We start from the raw sequence: 14,913 nt of genomic DNA on the forward strand, positions 1-14,913 counted from the left end.
AGTACCAATTAATATTAAATTACACAAAATTATAAGGCAACATGAATACTATTTTTAATTAAAAAGTGCTCTTTGCCCGCTGAAAGGTTTCAACTCTCTTTCACTTCGTTGGCCAAATATAGATCACCAATAATTCAAAAACCATATCGTTTGTTTGTTATAACTGAAAATGTAACGCCTGTAATTGGCTTAACTTTTTCAGTTACCTATATTTTTCAATTAACTCAACGTTAAGGTGGGAATGGAAACATTACGGGAATGTGTTTATTACAACACTTTAGAACAGGTTCTAAATTTGGAGGTGCTTAAAGATAAACCCTGGCCTATAAAAGACCCATTCCTTTCGCAGTCCACTCATTGCGATCCCAGGTCTCAAGCAAACTGCTCAAGATGATCTTCGGCTGCTTTCTACTGCTCCTGGCACTCGATTTGCTGTCCGCCGGAAGCGCTCCACCGCGACCGGAAGAACGTGTTATCGGCGGAAGGGACATCGAAATCGAGCAGGCTCCCTGGCAGGTTTCCCTGCAGTACCGAGGCAGACATTATTGTGGCGGCTCCATATACAGCAAGGACATCATAATCACCGCTGCCCACTGCCGTTTCACCGAGGAACGACAACGACTCGAGGCCGAAGACTTTGAGGTTCGCGTGGGATCCGCGCTGAGCGATGCCGGAGGCAGACTCATCAAGGTGGCAGCCATCAAGTCCTTCGAGCCCTATACGTTCGAGGATACCAACGACATTGCTGTGATGCGGCTGAGCGAGCCCCTGGAGTTCTCCGAGCAGGTGCAGCCGATTCCCCTGGCCAAGGAGAATCCCGCTCGTGGATCGCCCGCCTTCACCTCCGGCTGGGGAGCCATGAAAAAGCCCTTTTCCAAAAAATTCGTATATCCTAGACACCTTCAGGGCATATGGATTCGGACTTATTTGCCGATCCTTGGAATACTAGTGCCCAAGCGTCAGGACCTCGTCTACGCCGGTTCCTATCGACGGACCTCCTGCAATGGTGACTCTGGAGGACCTCTGGTGGTTAACCAACAGTTGGTCGGCGTCGTCTCAGGCGGTTTTAAGGGGTGCATAACATTTGCAAAGTACACCAGTGTCCCCTACTTCCGGAAGTGGATTTTAAATGCCATCGAATCTATTTCATAAATGTATTACCAAATAAATGCAAATTCACAATGGCATGTTTGTAAAGCAAACTCACATATTTTACTGGCTTTTTATTTAAAAAACAAGTGACAATCGATTTAAAAAGAAATATCAACTTTTGTTAGGAAAAATAAATTCACTATCCAAAGTAATAATTTAGTAATAGTATTAAAAATCAAAAATATACTATTCCAAGTTCGTTGAAAGGCTCTATGATATTATCACAAAAAAATGAATCTTTGAGGGAACATTTTATTTGAAAAGAAATCCAGTGCATGCAAATTCTAGAGATTCTTGCGCAGCGAAATTGTTTTTTTTACAATTTTTGAAAAGCTCACAAATGGCTATACTCTAAAATTTTTCTGTTTCTCACATTTAACAAAAAAAATTTTAAATGAACTGAAAAATCGATGAAAAAATTAAAAAAAAAAAAAATTATATGCATATTGAATTCAAAGATCAACGTATTCATACCTACTTTTAATCTTTCTTAATTCTGTCATAAAATTAAACTTAGTTATATAATATTTAATGTTTTTAACCCCTAAGTAAGAAAGATAAAAAACAGTATTCTAAGTAATAAATGTCATTCCTCGAAAAGTCCCTTAACTCGTACGCAGTTACGTCCTCAGATAAGAATACAAAATATAAATTGAATATTTGTTTAAAATTATACTTATAATCTTTTTTTTAATAAAAAAAAACCAAAAAAAGGAAAGTTTTTTCGTCAGTTTTCGCTTCTTATTGTAAAGGTGCACTCTTATCCCTTAGACACACTAAAAAATATCTAAACCAAACAGCATTAGAAGTGGCCTATTGCTGGGAGAGTTTTTCTTAAGGCTAAGCAAGGGAACTGGGAATACTTCAAAAAGTAAATATTAAATATACAGACAGACAGACGGACTTGGCTAGAAGGTCTAGTGATCATGATAAACAATATGTGTTTACAATTTAAAGGTTCAAAGTCGCTTCCTTACACCTGTTACATTGCCAATACTTAAAAAAAAACCTCGCCTTTATCAACATTGAACTTTAATACACAAATAAATACAGGGAGTTATGTAAATACAATACATATTCAGGATTAGCCTAGCGCGACGCCAGTCCCTGCGAGCGGGACCAAAACGGGTGCAATCAGTCTTCTTCGAATAACTACGGAAATTTGTGGGGTGTCGGTTAAAGCCTAAAAAGAGAATTGTGCTACAGAGATTTGGAAAGCAACTAGGTACTAAAACTGTCTCGGGGATCGCTCTTCGCTAGACTCGGGGCCTAGAAACGCATGCGCCGCGGTCCGGGCGTGCGTTTGGGTGCCACTTCGTTGCCATGGGATGGCTGCTGGCGTTTCCTTGGTGTGTAGCTGCTCGTGATGCTGTTGTCGCTGCTGGAAGACGGGACTTCCGATGATCTGGGCGAGTTCACGGCCACATTGGCCTCCTCCTGAGGTGGCGCCTCTGCCTGCCGAGGTGCCTGGTGGTGGTGCTGCTGGTGGTGGTGCTGCTGCTGCTCCAGCTCTGCTCCAACGGCCTCGGAAATGGGCGTGGGATCGGGTGCCTCCTCCTCCTCGGCGTTCTCCTCTGTGAACAAAGTGCGGCGCACGCCTCGCCGAGTGGTTGGCGGCGACAAGGCATCGTCGGCCTCGTCGTCCGTGCTTGGATTATGGCGGGCATTGCCGCGTCTCTGAATGGATATAGCAGTGGGCGGAGCCTCCAGACTGGATCTGTTGAGGGAGCCCCTGAGACCCCGATCGTAGACGGCCAGGCAGATCTCTATGCCGCGCACTCGGCTGCCGGGCAATTGGGTGGCACGATAGCCCAGGGTGAGGTGGACGGCGGAGCAATCGCCCAGATCCATGCCGCCGTAGCAGTTCTCCCGCTTTCGCAACCGTCCCACGGCCTCCACGTATTTCAGGCTGTCCATGGGATAGCTCGAGGGCCGAGGGGGCGTGATCAGGGACATGGGAAAGGCTTGGGACGCCGACTCGTCGTCGCTCTCGGCACGCAGATGCAGGGTGGTGGTGGTCCTGTCGCGCTCCTTCTGCTCGTAGATGCGTCGCCGCTCCCGATCGAAGGCTCTGCCGAAGCGCTCCTGCAGGAGCACCTCGTCGCCAACACTGGGACACGCTGCCTCGTCGAATGCCTCGTGCTTGTAGCGTCTGGTCACCTGGGTCCGCAGGAATCCGCTTATTTCCTTGGCGCCGCGCACATTGCGGCTGTAGAAGTTGAGGATGCAGTCCTCGGCCAGGTCCCGGCGCACGCTGCCATCGTCCACGCCCCGGATGAACTCATGGACCACCGCCAAGGGCGTCATCTCTGAAAGGCGTGCAAAATAATGCGATTCCTATTGATCAGCCATCTGCCTTCAGCTGTGCCTAGCCCACGGGCAGCCACTCACCATGATCTCCTGGTATGTTCATTGCGTGCGTAGTGGCCTCCGGAAGCGGCGATCATGCGGCTTCACTTAGAAAATATAGAAATAACTTACAAAATAAAATACAGCTGGAGTGCAAAGACGTTGTTGATAGAATTTTTGAGATTTTGAGGCAGGGGTGGAGAAACATCGATAACAACGCTCGCTCAGTTGTTGTCGATAAATGTGTGTTTCAGCGTAAGCAACGTAAGGTAGCGTAAGCAAACGTAGGCAATTGCCTTTATGAAGAGGGTATTCTCCCATTTTTGTAAGCTTAAGAAATCCCTTAAGGAAATTTAATTAATTTAAACATTTAATTAAACAGCCCCCTGACTATTGTAAATAAGGAAAAATAAAAATGATATTGACAAAATATGTTGCGACCACAAAAAATGCATTTATTTTGTATAATTTATAATCGTATTGAAAAAACTCTTGAAATTATTAAATATAACTAGCCCGAAATCGGCCGAACTATCGACAGCACCGCAGAGCTATCGAGCGCGGGCCACCGCCAGCTTGTTATTGTTTGGTTTGTTTGGGCCCCCTTTGTTATGTTGGCTGGGGGAAAAACGCGCAACGTGGACGTGGAACAGAACGGAAGAGAGCAGCACAGAGCATAGCTCGCGGCGCAGCGCACACCTGGTCCACCCCGCCCGCGAATAGGAACACCTGTGCCCCCGCCCGCCGGCGCGCCACCAAGTGCCCTCCACATCGCTTCAGTTCTCGACGGGGTTTGCTCAAGAAAGCAGCTGCTGGATCTCGATCTGGTGACCTGGCACAACTAGGCACACACACACACAGCGCACAGTAGCACAGCGCAGGGGAACCCGGCGATCCATGAGCGAGGCCAAGATGAACGGACGCTCCATACGCATCAACCGGCTGCCCGCCACCATCGTGGCCATCCTGCTGACCATCGTCCTGGTCTACTTCCTCAACTTCCACCAGGAGGAGCGGCCGGCCATCTACGGCATGCTGCGCAGCGAGAACCCCAACCGGGTGAATCTGCGCAAGATGCTGATCGCGGCCATTCAGGCGGCCCAGCGTGGCGGCCTGGAGGTCCTCGACGTGGCCCGCAGTCGCAAGCTGCGGGAGCGCAGCAAGGGCCAGACGGACGAGGGCGTCAACGATCCCTTCACGGACGCCGACGGCCGCTCGCACTGCGTGATGAAGCAGGGCCTCCAGCGCATCTTCCCCCGCGTACAGATCTTCTCCGAGGAGGACAAGGAGCACTGCAAGCAGGCGCACAGCTACGACCTGGACCCCACCGTGCTGCACGAAACCGCACAGATCCCGGATGTGGCGGTGAATGCCCAGGACGTCACCGTCTGGGTGGATCCCCTGGATGCCACCAAGGAGTTCACCGGTGAGCTTGGGCAGGGGTTCCCGCCAAAACGTTTTGTTCCTTTCCCTAACTAATTCCCGGCTTTCCCCTCCGCAGAGGAGCTGTACGAGTACGTGACCACCATGGTGTGCGTGGCGGTGGCCGGCCGTCCCATCATCGGCGTGATCCACAGCCCGTTCAACGGGCAGACGGCCTGGGCCTGGGTGGGCAACTCGATGTCGGAGTACCTGGCCAGTCTGCATCCGGAGCACGCGCCCGACCACCAGGCGCCCGTCATCACAGTGTCGCGCTCGCACACGGCCGGGGCCAAGGATCTGGCCCGGAGCGTCTTTGGCGAGGATGTCAGCCTGCTGACGGCGGCGGGCGCCGGCTACAAGGTGCTCCAGGTGGTGGCCAACAATGCCACCGCCTACCTGCACACCTCCAAGATCAAGAAGTGGGACATTTGCGCCGGCGATGCCATACTGCACGCCCTGGGTGGCACCATGACCACGCTGAACGACCAGTTGATCAACTACGGCCCGGCGGAGTCGCCCGTGAACACGGAGGGCCTGCTGGCCACCCTGGAGCGGCACGACGAGTACATGGACAAGCTGTCCAAGTACCGGGCGGCGCACAATGGCAAGCTGGCGTAGGGACTGGCCAGTTTAGGTCACATTCAAGAGTAGCTCTAAGTTCTAAAGTTGGAAACCTGTTTTCGTAATCTCGGTATGTGTTTGTGCGTGTGCTTCTTTTTTGCATAATTGCGTTGGTTGTGCGGCGGCGCGGCGGGGTCATGAACCCGGACGGAGCCAAGCCGCCGAGTTGGCTCAAAATAAACTAATTTTAAAAGGAACGCCCTTTTTTTTAAGACCTAATGGGTATCTCAAAAAGAGAAGGGCTAATTATTACTAAGTAATAATAGTAATAATGGTTTATAAGAAGTGCAGAGATCAGAATAATTAGTACAACATTAGTATTAAATTGTTAAATGGGAATAATAATTTTTCTTTATTTTTACACTAATTTAATTTTTTAATTTCAAATAGCGGTGTTTCCCACCAGCCCTAGCGGGGACACAACCCACACGAGCTTACAAGGTATCGATAAGCCGCCTATGGCCCACTATCGATAGCTCGCACGTACGAGAACACTCCCACCGCCATTGCAACTCGGAACCTTTGCAGCGCAGGGTAACACTTTTTTGTACAAAAAAAGCGCAGTGTGTGTTGTTTACTATGTTTATTATGCGTTTGTCGGACTGCAAAGGCAATTAATTAAGTGTGCGCCGCGCCCGGCATGTAAGCAAGCGCCAGGCTTCCAAATGGGCGGCCAAACGAACGCGGGGCGTGCAGATCGCCCCCCTCCACCGCCTGCGTCGCTGCCCCTCCCGCTGCTGCTGTTGTTGTTGTTCCTGGCACAGACGCCGACCGCGACGCCGACGTCGGCCGCGACGGCGGCAGAGGAGCAGTTGAGCCCGGAAACTGGAGGTGTCCCGCAGCCGGAGTCGGCCTTGCCCGCGGGAGCGTCGCCCTCCTGCCCCCGCAAGTGCAGCTGCCGGAACATAGCCGAGAACATACACAGCCTGAAGGTGCGCTGCGACGAGCAGCAGATCACCAGCTGGCGGGAGCTGGAGTTCGGCGAGGATGTGGTGGCCAACGTGGTCAGCATGTAAGGCCCCCGGCTTCCTCCCTTGCTTACCCCATACTAACTGTAGTACCCACCCCCCATAGCAATGCCAGCAAGAACTCCATTGCCCAGATCACCGCCAAGGACTTCAAGAACTTCACGGAGCTCAAGCGCTTGGACCTGTCCTTCAATCTGCTCACCGAACTGGACAAGGAGACCTTCAACGACAGCCTGGCCCATCTGGACAAGCTGAAGCTGGCGGGCAACGCCATCAGCCACATCTACGAGGGCACCTTCGACCAAATGCCCAAGCTCAGGGTGCTGTAAGTGGGATTCTACGCATATATGGGGGTTCTTCTCCAGGCATGGGGAGTGTGGGAAGATGATAGCTTTGTTTTGTGCTCTTAAAATTAGGATGAAGTTGCTCTTAGCCTTGTTTTCCAGTGAGTTAGAGTGGTTAACCCATTTCCACCTTACCATTCGCAGCGATCTGTCTGGAAATCCCTTGGCCTGCGACTGCGGCTTGATCTGGTTGATCGCCTGGTCGAGCAGCCACGAAGTGCGCCTCCAGCCGCCGCCGAAATGCGAGTCACCCAGCAACTTTCGTGGCATGCCGCTGAAGAAACTGCGCGTGGGCAAGGACTTCCATTGCGAGACCATGCTGCAGCCGTTGCTCGAGCTGGTTCCCAGCCGGAACCAGGTGGCCTTCGAGGGCGATGAGCTGCAGCTGAAGTGCTTCGCGCCGCGCGTGGCCATCGGAGTGCCCAGGGAGAGCGAGGATCTGCCCACCAAGGCCTATGTGTTCTGGGGCTGGTCGGAGAAGATACGGGCCAAGAACTCCACCGAGGACATCGTCTACCAGGATCCCATCAAGGTGTTCGGCGACGTGAACCTGGAGACGGGCCACTCCACGGACTCGGGCATCCTGCAGTCGGTGCTGCGCATCGCCAGCCTCACCCAGAATCACACGGGCATGTGGGACTGCACGCTGCGCAGCCAGCAGGCGAATCTCTCGCAGGCCATCGTCCTGCATGTGGTGGCCAAGGGCACGCTGTACTGTGAGGCCCGCGTGGTGCACACGAACAAGGGCACCTACCACTGGCCGCGGACGATGCGCGGCGAGACCGTGCTGCAGGAGTGCGTGGAGGAGCCCAGCGATGCCACCCAGGCCCGGCGAGCCTCGCACGAGTGCGGACCCTCCGGGGAGTGGCTGAATCTGGATACGGAGAGCTGTGTCTACGTCAGTGAGACAACACGCATCCTGGAGCAGTTTGCCAAGGTGAATCTCACGCTGACGAAGGGTCAGAACGCCCTGGAGATCGCCCGGCGCTTGCACAACTTTACGCAGGCGCAGACCCAACTGAATCGCATACGCGACCCCATGGACCTGGAGTACATAGCTCGCACCTTGGTCAAGTACTTGGACCAGCTGGAGCAGCCGCAGCAGCAGCAGGAGATCAGTCACCTGCTGATGGACATCGTTTCGCAGCTGCTCAACCTGCCGGCGCACCTCTTCAGAGCCGCACAGTCCGAGCAGGGCACTGGCCAGCGGCTGCTGCACGTTGTGGAGTCGTCGGCCATGCGGCTGGCCCTGGCTAGCACCCAGGCGGAACCGCTGCCCGCTGAGATGGTACCGTGGCGCGGATCGCTGGCCCAGCAGCGCAACCTCTTCGTGGAGTTCTTCAACATCAGTCTGGACGCCTTTGTCAGCCTGTCCTGCGTGTGGCTGGAGGAGAGTCCGAGGGGCTTCCAGTGCAACAGTGCCAACGACACGATACCCATGTACGAGCACGGCGACATCGATGCTGCCATCCAGCTGCCCTACAGCGTGATTGGCAACGGCTCGGCCAGCTCACCCGTTGCCTCGCCCATCCGCAGTCTCCGCCTGATGATCTCGCTGCACAGGAACGGCAAGCTGCTGCCCAATCTGCGCGGAAGCCACAACGAATCCTTGTCCTCCGCCATCATTGGCATTCTTACGTACAGCAGCGAAGGGGAAGCGCTTCAGTTTCGAGCCGAAAACGAGTTGGATCCGGAGGAGGACGTGTACCAGCAAAGGGTGACCGTGATGCTGCGGGCCCACCCGTATCACAATCCCCTGAGTGCGCCCCTGCCCGCCTGGTGGGATGCGGAGGAGCAGCGCTGGGAGCCGAGCGTTTGCCAGCAGCACTACCAGCACCGCACCCTGGTCATGTTCAGCTGCAGTCGCACGGGCTACTACGGCCTACTGCAGAGGAGTCGCTATCTGAACGACTTCCGGAGCGAGGAGTCGGGCGCCCGGTTCCGGCATCCACCGGCCGCGGTCTACGCCGGCTGCGGCCTGCTCTTCGCCTGCTGCGCCTTCAATGCGGTGACCTTTGCCGTCTTCGGCCGAGCTGTGCGCATCAACCGGGTGCAGCGGCATGCTCTGGTCAACACCTGGTTGGCCCTGGGTGCCCTGGCTCTGGCCTTCTCGCTGGGAATCTATCAAACCGCCAGCCAGCCGCAGTGCCGCCTGCTGGGCCTGCTGATGCACTACCTCGGCCTGTGCGTGCTGCTGTGGGTGTGCGTGAGCCTGAGCAGCATGTACAAGCGGCTGACGAAGACGACCGCCTCGGGCCAGGGTCAGTGCCCAGGCCAGGACATGGAGCCGCAGCGGGAGCGCGAGCGGAAGCCCATACTGGGCATCTACCTGGTGGGCTGGGGCATCGCCCTGCTCATCTGCGGCATCAGCAGTGCTGTGAATCTGGCCGAATATGCCACCTACGACTTTTGCTTCCTGCACAGTGCCACCACGCTGAACGCTCTGCTTGTGCCAGCCGTCATCCTCGTGATCTTCTGCGGCATTCTGGCGCTGTGCATTTACTACCAACTCAGTCAGCAGGCGGTGAATGTGCTGCAACTGCAGATGCAGCAGCAGCAGCATCGCCAGTACTCGGACAACAACACGCAGGCCACGGAGCACATCGATCTGGATTGGCTGGACGCGAATGGCAGTGCCACCACAGCGGCGGTGGGAGGCGGCTCCGGCAACCACGGCGGTCGCAAGGAGCAGGATCACATGCAGGAGCAGTACAGCACGCTAAGCAACCCGCTGAGCAGCATTGTGGACGACTTCGAGCGCTCGAATCTGTCCCATCTGCGTGGCCACTTCATTTTTCTGGTCCTGTACGCCGGCGCCTGGCTATCCGCCGCCGCCTACGTGAATGGCGGGCAGGAGCTCTACGTCATCTCCTTCGCCGGCTGCTGCTCGTGCCTAGGCATTTTCCTGCTGATTTTCTACAACCTGAGCCGGAACGATGCCCGTCAGGCCTGGTCGCAGGGCAGAGACGGGCGCAGCAGACCCGCCAAGCTGGTGACCTACAACAATGGCAGCCAGGCGAGGAGCGCGCACCCGTCGGGCATGATGCCCGGCCCCGGAACGGCCATGATCAGCAACAGCATTGTGGCCTACAAGGCGAATCCCGGACCGGGCAGCTTGTACGAGGCCAACAACTCGGCGGGCTCACGCTCGAATAGCCAGTGCTCGAGGAGCATGCGCAGCCAGACGAGAAGCCAGACGCGGAGCCAGCAGGAGCAGCTGCTTCAGGCCAACGGCGCCGGTGGCGTTACCATAATCAACAACACCAGCGGACCGCAGGGAGCCGGCGGCGGTGGGGCAGCGGCCGGCGGCGTATCTGGCCCGGGTGGGGGAGGAACAGTGCCGCCCCACAGCCTGAATGCCCTGCTCCATGGCTCAAGTCACGACCTCATACCCTCGGCGGAGATCTTCTACAATCCCAATCAGATCAACGTGGCCCGAAAGTTCTTCAAGAAGCAGAAGCGCCTGGCCAAGCGGAACAACTTCGAGCTGCAGCGCCAGACGATGCCGCAGATGCAACTCCAGATGCAGATGCAAATGCAGCTGCACAGCCAGCACAGCCTGAGCGATGCCAGCTCGGAGCAGCTGTACAGCAGGCACCACAACGCCATGACTCTGCTGGCGGGCGGCAGCAAGATAAACAACACCAATCTGCATTACAAGAACCAGGGCTCGCCCATGGCAGGAGCACCCAAGGAACACGGAATGGCCATGAGTTCCGGCGGCGAGTCCATGCAGTTCAAGCGCTTTGTGCCGGCCAGCGCCTCTTCGGCGTCCAAGATCATGCAGGCCAACATCTACACCAACATCCCGGAGACGCTGACGCCCCAGCATGAGGTGATCAAGCTGAGGGCCAACGGACGCACCAGGACACCTTCCCTGCTGGACGAAACGCTGCACGAGCAGGATGACGATGAGGAGGAGGAGGAGGAGCACGCCCAGGCGGCCGCAACGGTCGAGGAGCCCGAGCCCGAACTCGAGGAGGAAGATGCCAGTTCCCTGGACGAACACGCTCCCTTGTACGCCAACACCTTGCCACCGGCCAGCGGGATGAGCAGCCTGTTCCGCAACCGAGGAGCCTCCTCCCATCAGCCCGTCAGCTCCACGCCCGTCAAGCAGCCCAGCCTGGAGGCCATGAACAGTCTGGGCCTGCCGGAGGTCAGCCTGGAAGAGCCGCTGCTGCAGAAGCACGAGATATATGTGTCCAACTCGCTGCAGGTGACCACCAGCAACAGCATCCAACTGGACGATGACTTTCCCAGTGTCCTCATCCGCTTCAGCCAGCAGCAGCAGTCCAAGTCGCTGAATAACATCAGCGAGATGCTGGCTGGCGGTGGCGCGAACTCGCCCGGATTGGACAACCTGGGCGAGCAGGAAGAGTCCAGCCAGCTGTCCGTCAACGAGGCCAGCACGCTGGAGGAGCAGCAGCTGCGCCAGGTGTACTCCTGCTCCAGCAGCAATCTCAGCCAGCTGAAGGCTCACCATCCGGCCACGTCGGTGGACACGGAGGACGATGGCCGCCTGCTGTCCGGCAGTCCGACGAACGAGAGCGATCTGAACTACCAGAACTCGGAGATCAGCATCCGAAGCCATGGCCTCTATGCTCCCCAGGCGGACAACGATCTGAATTTGACGCTCACGGACGACTTCCGCTGCTATCAGTCCTCAAACGCCAGCGATGCCGATGTGGATGTACTGAACGAGTTCGACGACGAGTTTGTGGCCGCCACGGGTGGTGGCGAGCGGGCGGCGGGAGATCCCGAACAGGACCACCACCACGACCACGACCAGGACACCTCCATCGATGAGCTGTACGAGGCCATCAAGTGCCGGAGCCCGCTGAGGAGCAAGCAGGAGGCCGTCGAGCGCTTCGAAAGAGAAAGAGAGCGCGAGCGAGAGAAGGAGACGGAAGCCAAGGCGCTGAGCAACTCCCACAACGAGAATCTGAACGAGACGATGGAGGACGACAGCAGCCAGAGCAGCGTGATCTCGTACATCGATCCCAGGGCAGCCAACGAGCCGCGCCCCTTCCCCAGCTAGCTCAACCCACGCGGCCCGCCCCTAGCCAGATGTATATAGGATATATACACCCGAACTCCCACCTCCGCCGCTCGGCCGCCCCGCTTGGTCACGTGCCATCGCCAAAGTATTCCCGTACCACGTCTTGTACTCAACCCACTGACACTCGGCGACGCATATCCCGAGTGCTTAGATCCTAAGTTCGCCCACTCAAAACGCAGCCAACTGAACTTGTAATTATAGTAAGGCCCCCCTATTTATTACGACTAGTATTACTCCACTAAACGCACCCAGTTTCGCATTCACCGGAGAGAAAACTCATCTGCACTTCATCACAGCGCCTGGAAATCACCAGACCCCAACCCACCCGAGTCCTACACACATTTAACAAGTTTTAAATTCTGACAAAGCAAAATGCATTTAAATGTAGGCTAAGTTTATATTTAGATATAAATAAATGAAATGTTCACTTAAGGTCTGTCATGTTTAAAGAGTTAACTGACCCAAATGGTCTTTCAAACAGTAACCAAAACATTTTTGGGTTTATAGGTTTATAAAGAGATTACAAATGTTGCATTTATTAGCGGGACAGACACTGAACACATTCAACAAACTACTTGTAAAGTAGATACAATTTATAATAGCGATTTTACCATAATAATACAATGATATTCAACAGCGTCTTGGAGTGTGGGGAATTCCGATCATCTCGGCGGGGATGAAGCTACTTTCCAACACTGCTTATATAACTCAACAGTTTCTAACACTGCTTATACAACTCACAAAGCAGCACAGTGTTGGAAAGTAGCCTCAGCAGCACCGCCTCGATAAGCAGCTTGATTAGCTTTAGGGGTTTAGTCTTAAATAGTAACAATAACAAGAGATGTGTATAAACTATAATAAGATAATACGATATTGCTGAAGCCCGGACAGAGCGGGACGCACCCGCTCCCCCGGCCCGTTGTGCATGTTTCTCATGGCAATGCTTCTTCTCACTCCGGTTAGGGGGCTCTCCATCAGCTCCCGGAGATTCACAGGCTCCGTATGGACTTCCAGCGTCGCAGCAACAAGCACGACGAGGTCAGTCCGCTGGAATATTGGCTAAATTCGCTAATATCTATGTTGCGTGTTGGAATGTCAATTTTCTCTTTTAAAGTCTGTGCGAAAAACGAGTTGATAGATCAATTAGCTGGGGGTTCAATTAGGAGGGGGTCGTCACCCAACGATGCTGACCTTGTAGGCGTCTGGAATCTCCGACGGCGATCTGTGCACGATCGTTCCGTTGATGTAGAGCATATTGGCCGCCGCCTCCTCGGGCAAAGTCAGCTTCTGGTAGGTGAAGCTGCCCACCCGCTCCATCCGCTTCACGATGTCCTGGCAGGTGGCACTGGTGCTCACGGCCAGCACATCCGGTCCCGCCATGGTCACATAGTACTTCAGCCTCCTGGAGCCGTTCACCTGGATGGGATGGGTAATCATATGAGTGTAACATGGGAAGGCAGGTACTCTATGAGCAATGTAAGGTATCTACCCGAATCGGCGTCACGGGATACTCGGGAAAGGCCATGGCCACCGCCCTGGCGCCCTCCTCGTTGGTGAAACCAGAGATGCCAACAAAGAACTCGCGTCCTAAAAGAAAACGAATGATGAAATGTGTCAGCTGAGGGGATATTTTCAATGAAACCCACCCGTGAACAGCACATCCCCGCCATCTAGCTGCGCATTCAGGTCGTCGAGCTCGATAACGGGAATGTCCAGCTCCTTTTTGAGGATAATGGCCATGCTCTCGGCCTCGCGTCGCCGCTTGGCATGCTCCGATCTGCCGATCAGGGCCACTCCGTTGCAGATCACGGCACTGTTCTCCACGAAGACGCCCTCGGGCAGCTGGTCATCCGGCGGCAGCTCGATCACGTCCAGGCCAATGGTCCTCAGCAGGGTGCAGTACTGCTCGTGCTGCTGCTTGGCCAGCTGCACGTCGAAGTCCCCGTTCTCCAGCAGGGCGTCCGAGATTCTGCGGGGGATTAAGAGCGGTCAACAATGGTTCTATCAACTGGGGCAAGTGCCTGACCGTCTGAGTGGGTGCACGAGCAATTGACATGGACATGTACCTACTGCAGCCATGTGAATGCTTGTCACGGAGTCTGGATCAGGTCGTTGCACCCTAATTAAACTTGATTTTTATGCACCAAAGGTATAATAATCAAGTTTGTCTATTATATGGTTATGGTATACATATATGACTTTATATGCTTTAGATTTTTGGGAACTTCTGCATTTTTCAAAGTGCATTTTTTAAATAAAACCTATGATCTATTGACTGAATAAAACCCATGATCAAGGGTTACATCGAGTATTCCTTTGTGAGTAGGTGCTAACTTAGCAAGGACAATACTTTATCAGCCAAATCACTTGCAAAAGGAGATTTATAGGTAGCCAATGCATCTTGGGGCCAGGTTCCGGGGATTCGGGTGGAGGTGCGGCCCCACCCACTGGCATGTGTACCCACGAACGATTGGGGGTGACCTAATTCCGCGCCACTGGGGCACTCCCTCCTCCGGATCGCAGCCGCCACTAGCCGAACTCCGGGGAACTGGCTCGGGATCTGGGCTCCACTCACCTGGCCACAATCGCATGTGTGTATTTGGGCGACATGGTCGGCGGATTGGCCACTTCCTCGGCGGGCTTGCAGATGCGGATGCGAAGATGCGGATTGGACTCGGATTCGGATTTGGATTCGGGTGTGACCTCCTCGCGAAAGCCAGTAAAAGCACGGCTCAGCCGCATCTGGTCACTCTGCAAGTCACTGAAATATTTTTTGTTTTTCAATATTAATTATTATTTATTTATTTAAAACGCTGAATTTTCTTGTAGTTTTGTTATTATTAAAAAAAAACAGGGACTGCAAATAATGATTGCTGATACGTTTCTTAAATAAAAAACCGCACACTTTAGAAGAATTTAAAATAAGTTAAAAAAAACGAAAATAATGCATATATCTGATTTTTATTTGTTTGAAACAAATTTGAAACCATGTCATCCC

The 14,913-nt window shown here is 54.0% G+C and overlaps 5 protein-coding genes across 5 annotated transcripts; 3 read left to right on the forward strand and 2 right to left on the reverse strand.

Moving 5' to 3' along the window:
* Positions 1 to 241: 241 nt before the first annotated feature.
* On the forward strand, positions 242 to 1,210 carry LOC108028258 (trypsin alpha). Its single transcript, XM_050888323.1, has 2 exons — positions 242 to 260; positions 350 to 1,210. The coding sequence occupies exons 1-2, from the start codon at positions 242 to 244 to the stop codon at positions 1,150 to 1,152; spliced, it is 822 nt and encodes a 273-aa protein (XP_050744280.1). The 3' UTR covers positions 1,153 to 1,210.
* Positions 1,211 to 2,167: 957 nt separating this feature from the next.
* LOC108036586 (cell cycle negative regulator roughex) lies at positions 2,168 to 3,710 on the reverse strand. The gene is made up of 2 exons (XM_017112846.3): positions 3,544 to 3,710; positions 2,168 to 3,461 (listed from the first exon to the last, which is right to left on the reverse strand). Exons 1-2 carry the CDS (start codon positions 3,563 to 3,565, stop codon positions 2,422 to 2,424), a joined length of 1,062 nt encoding a protein of 353 aa, XP_016968335.1. The 5' UTR covers positions 3,566 to 3,710; the 3' UTR covers positions 2,168 to 2,421.
* A 365-nt stretch (positions 3,711 to 4,075) lies between these two features.
* Positions 4,076 to 5,741, forward strand: LOC108036539 (putative inositol monophosphatase 3). Its single transcript, XM_017112766.3, has 2 exons — positions 4,076 to 4,927; positions 5,003 to 5,741. The coding sequence occupies exons 1-2, from the start codon at positions 4,399 to 4,401 to the stop codon at positions 5,539 to 5,541; spliced, it is 1,068 nt and encodes a 355-aa protein (XP_016968255.1). The 5' UTR covers positions 4,076 to 4,398; the 3' UTR covers positions 5,542 to 5,741.
* A 321-nt stretch (positions 5,742 to 6,062) lies between these two features.
* On the forward strand, positions 6,063 to 12,347 carry LOC108035977 (adhesion G protein-coupled receptor A3). The gene is made up of 3 exons (XM_017111806.2): positions 6,063 to 6,556; positions 6,619 to 6,837; positions 7,001 to 12,347. Exons 1-3 carry the CDS (start codon positions 6,210 to 6,212, stop codon positions 11,892 to 11,894), a joined length of 5,460 nt encoding a protein of 1,819 aa, XP_016967295.1. The 5' UTR covers positions 6,063 to 6,209; the 3' UTR covers positions 11,895 to 12,347.
* LOC108035981 (N(G),N(G)-dimethylarginine dimethylaminohydrolase 1) lies at positions 12,299 to 14,627 on the reverse strand. Its single transcript, XM_017111822.3, has 5 exons — positions 14,491 to 14,627; positions 13,562 to 13,884; positions 13,405 to 13,502; positions 13,107 to 13,331; positions 12,299 to 13,030 (listed from the first exon to the last, which is right to left on the reverse strand). Exons 1-5 carry the CDS (start codon positions 14,523 to 14,525, stop codon positions 12,905 to 12,907), a joined length of 807 nt encoding a protein of 268 aa, XP_016967311.1. The 5' UTR covers positions 14,526 to 14,627; the 3' UTR covers positions 12,299 to 12,904.
* Positions 14,628 to 14,913: the final 286 nt, after the last annotated feature.

This window comes from Drosophila biarmipes, chromosome X, assembly GCF_025231255.1.
Source record: "Drosophila biarmipes strain raj3 chromosome X, RU_DBia_V1.1, whole genome shotgun sequence".
In the NCBI taxonomy this organism is placed as follows: domain Eukaryota; kingdom Metazoa; phylum Arthropoda; class Insecta; order Diptera; family Drosophilidae; genus Drosophila; species Drosophila biarmipes.

Excerpts from the sequence above, each read along its gene's own strand:
- LOC108036586 (XM_017112846.3), bottom strand. The coding sequence starts at position 3,565 with ATGAACATACCAGGAGATCATG. Across the intron at positions 3,462-3,543 it reads GAACATACCAGGAGATCATG|AGATGACGCCCTTGGCGGTG; the intron begins GTGAGTGGCTGC and ends CACGCCTTTCAG.
- LOC108036539 (XM_017112766.3), top strand. The coding sequence starts at position 4,399 with ATGAGCGAGGCCAAGATGAACGGACGCTCCATACGCATCAACCGGCTG. Across the intron at positions 4,928-5,002 it reads TGCCACCAAGGAGTTCACCG|AGGAGCTGTACGAGTACGTG; the intron begins GTGAGCTTGGGC and ends TCCCCTCCGCAG.
- LOC108035977 (XM_017111806.2), top strand. The coding sequence starts at position 6,210 with ATGGGCGGCCAAACGAACGCGGGGCGTGCAGATCGCCCCCCTCCACCG. Across the intron at positions 6,557-6,618 it reads GTGGCCAACGTGGTCAGCAT|CAATGCCAGCAAGAACTCCA; the intron begins GTAAGGCCCCCG and ends CACCCCCCATAG. Across the intron at positions 6,838-7,000 it reads ATGCCCAAGCTCAGGGTGCT|CGATCTGTCTGGAAATCCCT; the intron begins GTAAGTGGGATT and ends TACCATTCGCAG.
- LOC108035981 (XM_017111822.3), bottom strand. The coding sequence starts at position 14,525 with ATGTCGCCCAAATACACACATGCGATTGTGGCCAG. Across the intron at positions 13,885-14,490 it reads ACACATGCGATTGTGGCCAG|AATCTCGGACGCCCTGCTGG; the intron begins GTGAGTGGAGCC and ends AATCCCCCGCAG. Across the intron at positions 13,031-13,106 it reads AGATTCCAGACGCCTACAAG|ACTTTAAAAGAGAAAATTGA; the intron begins GTCAGCATCGTT and ends TTTTTCGCACAG.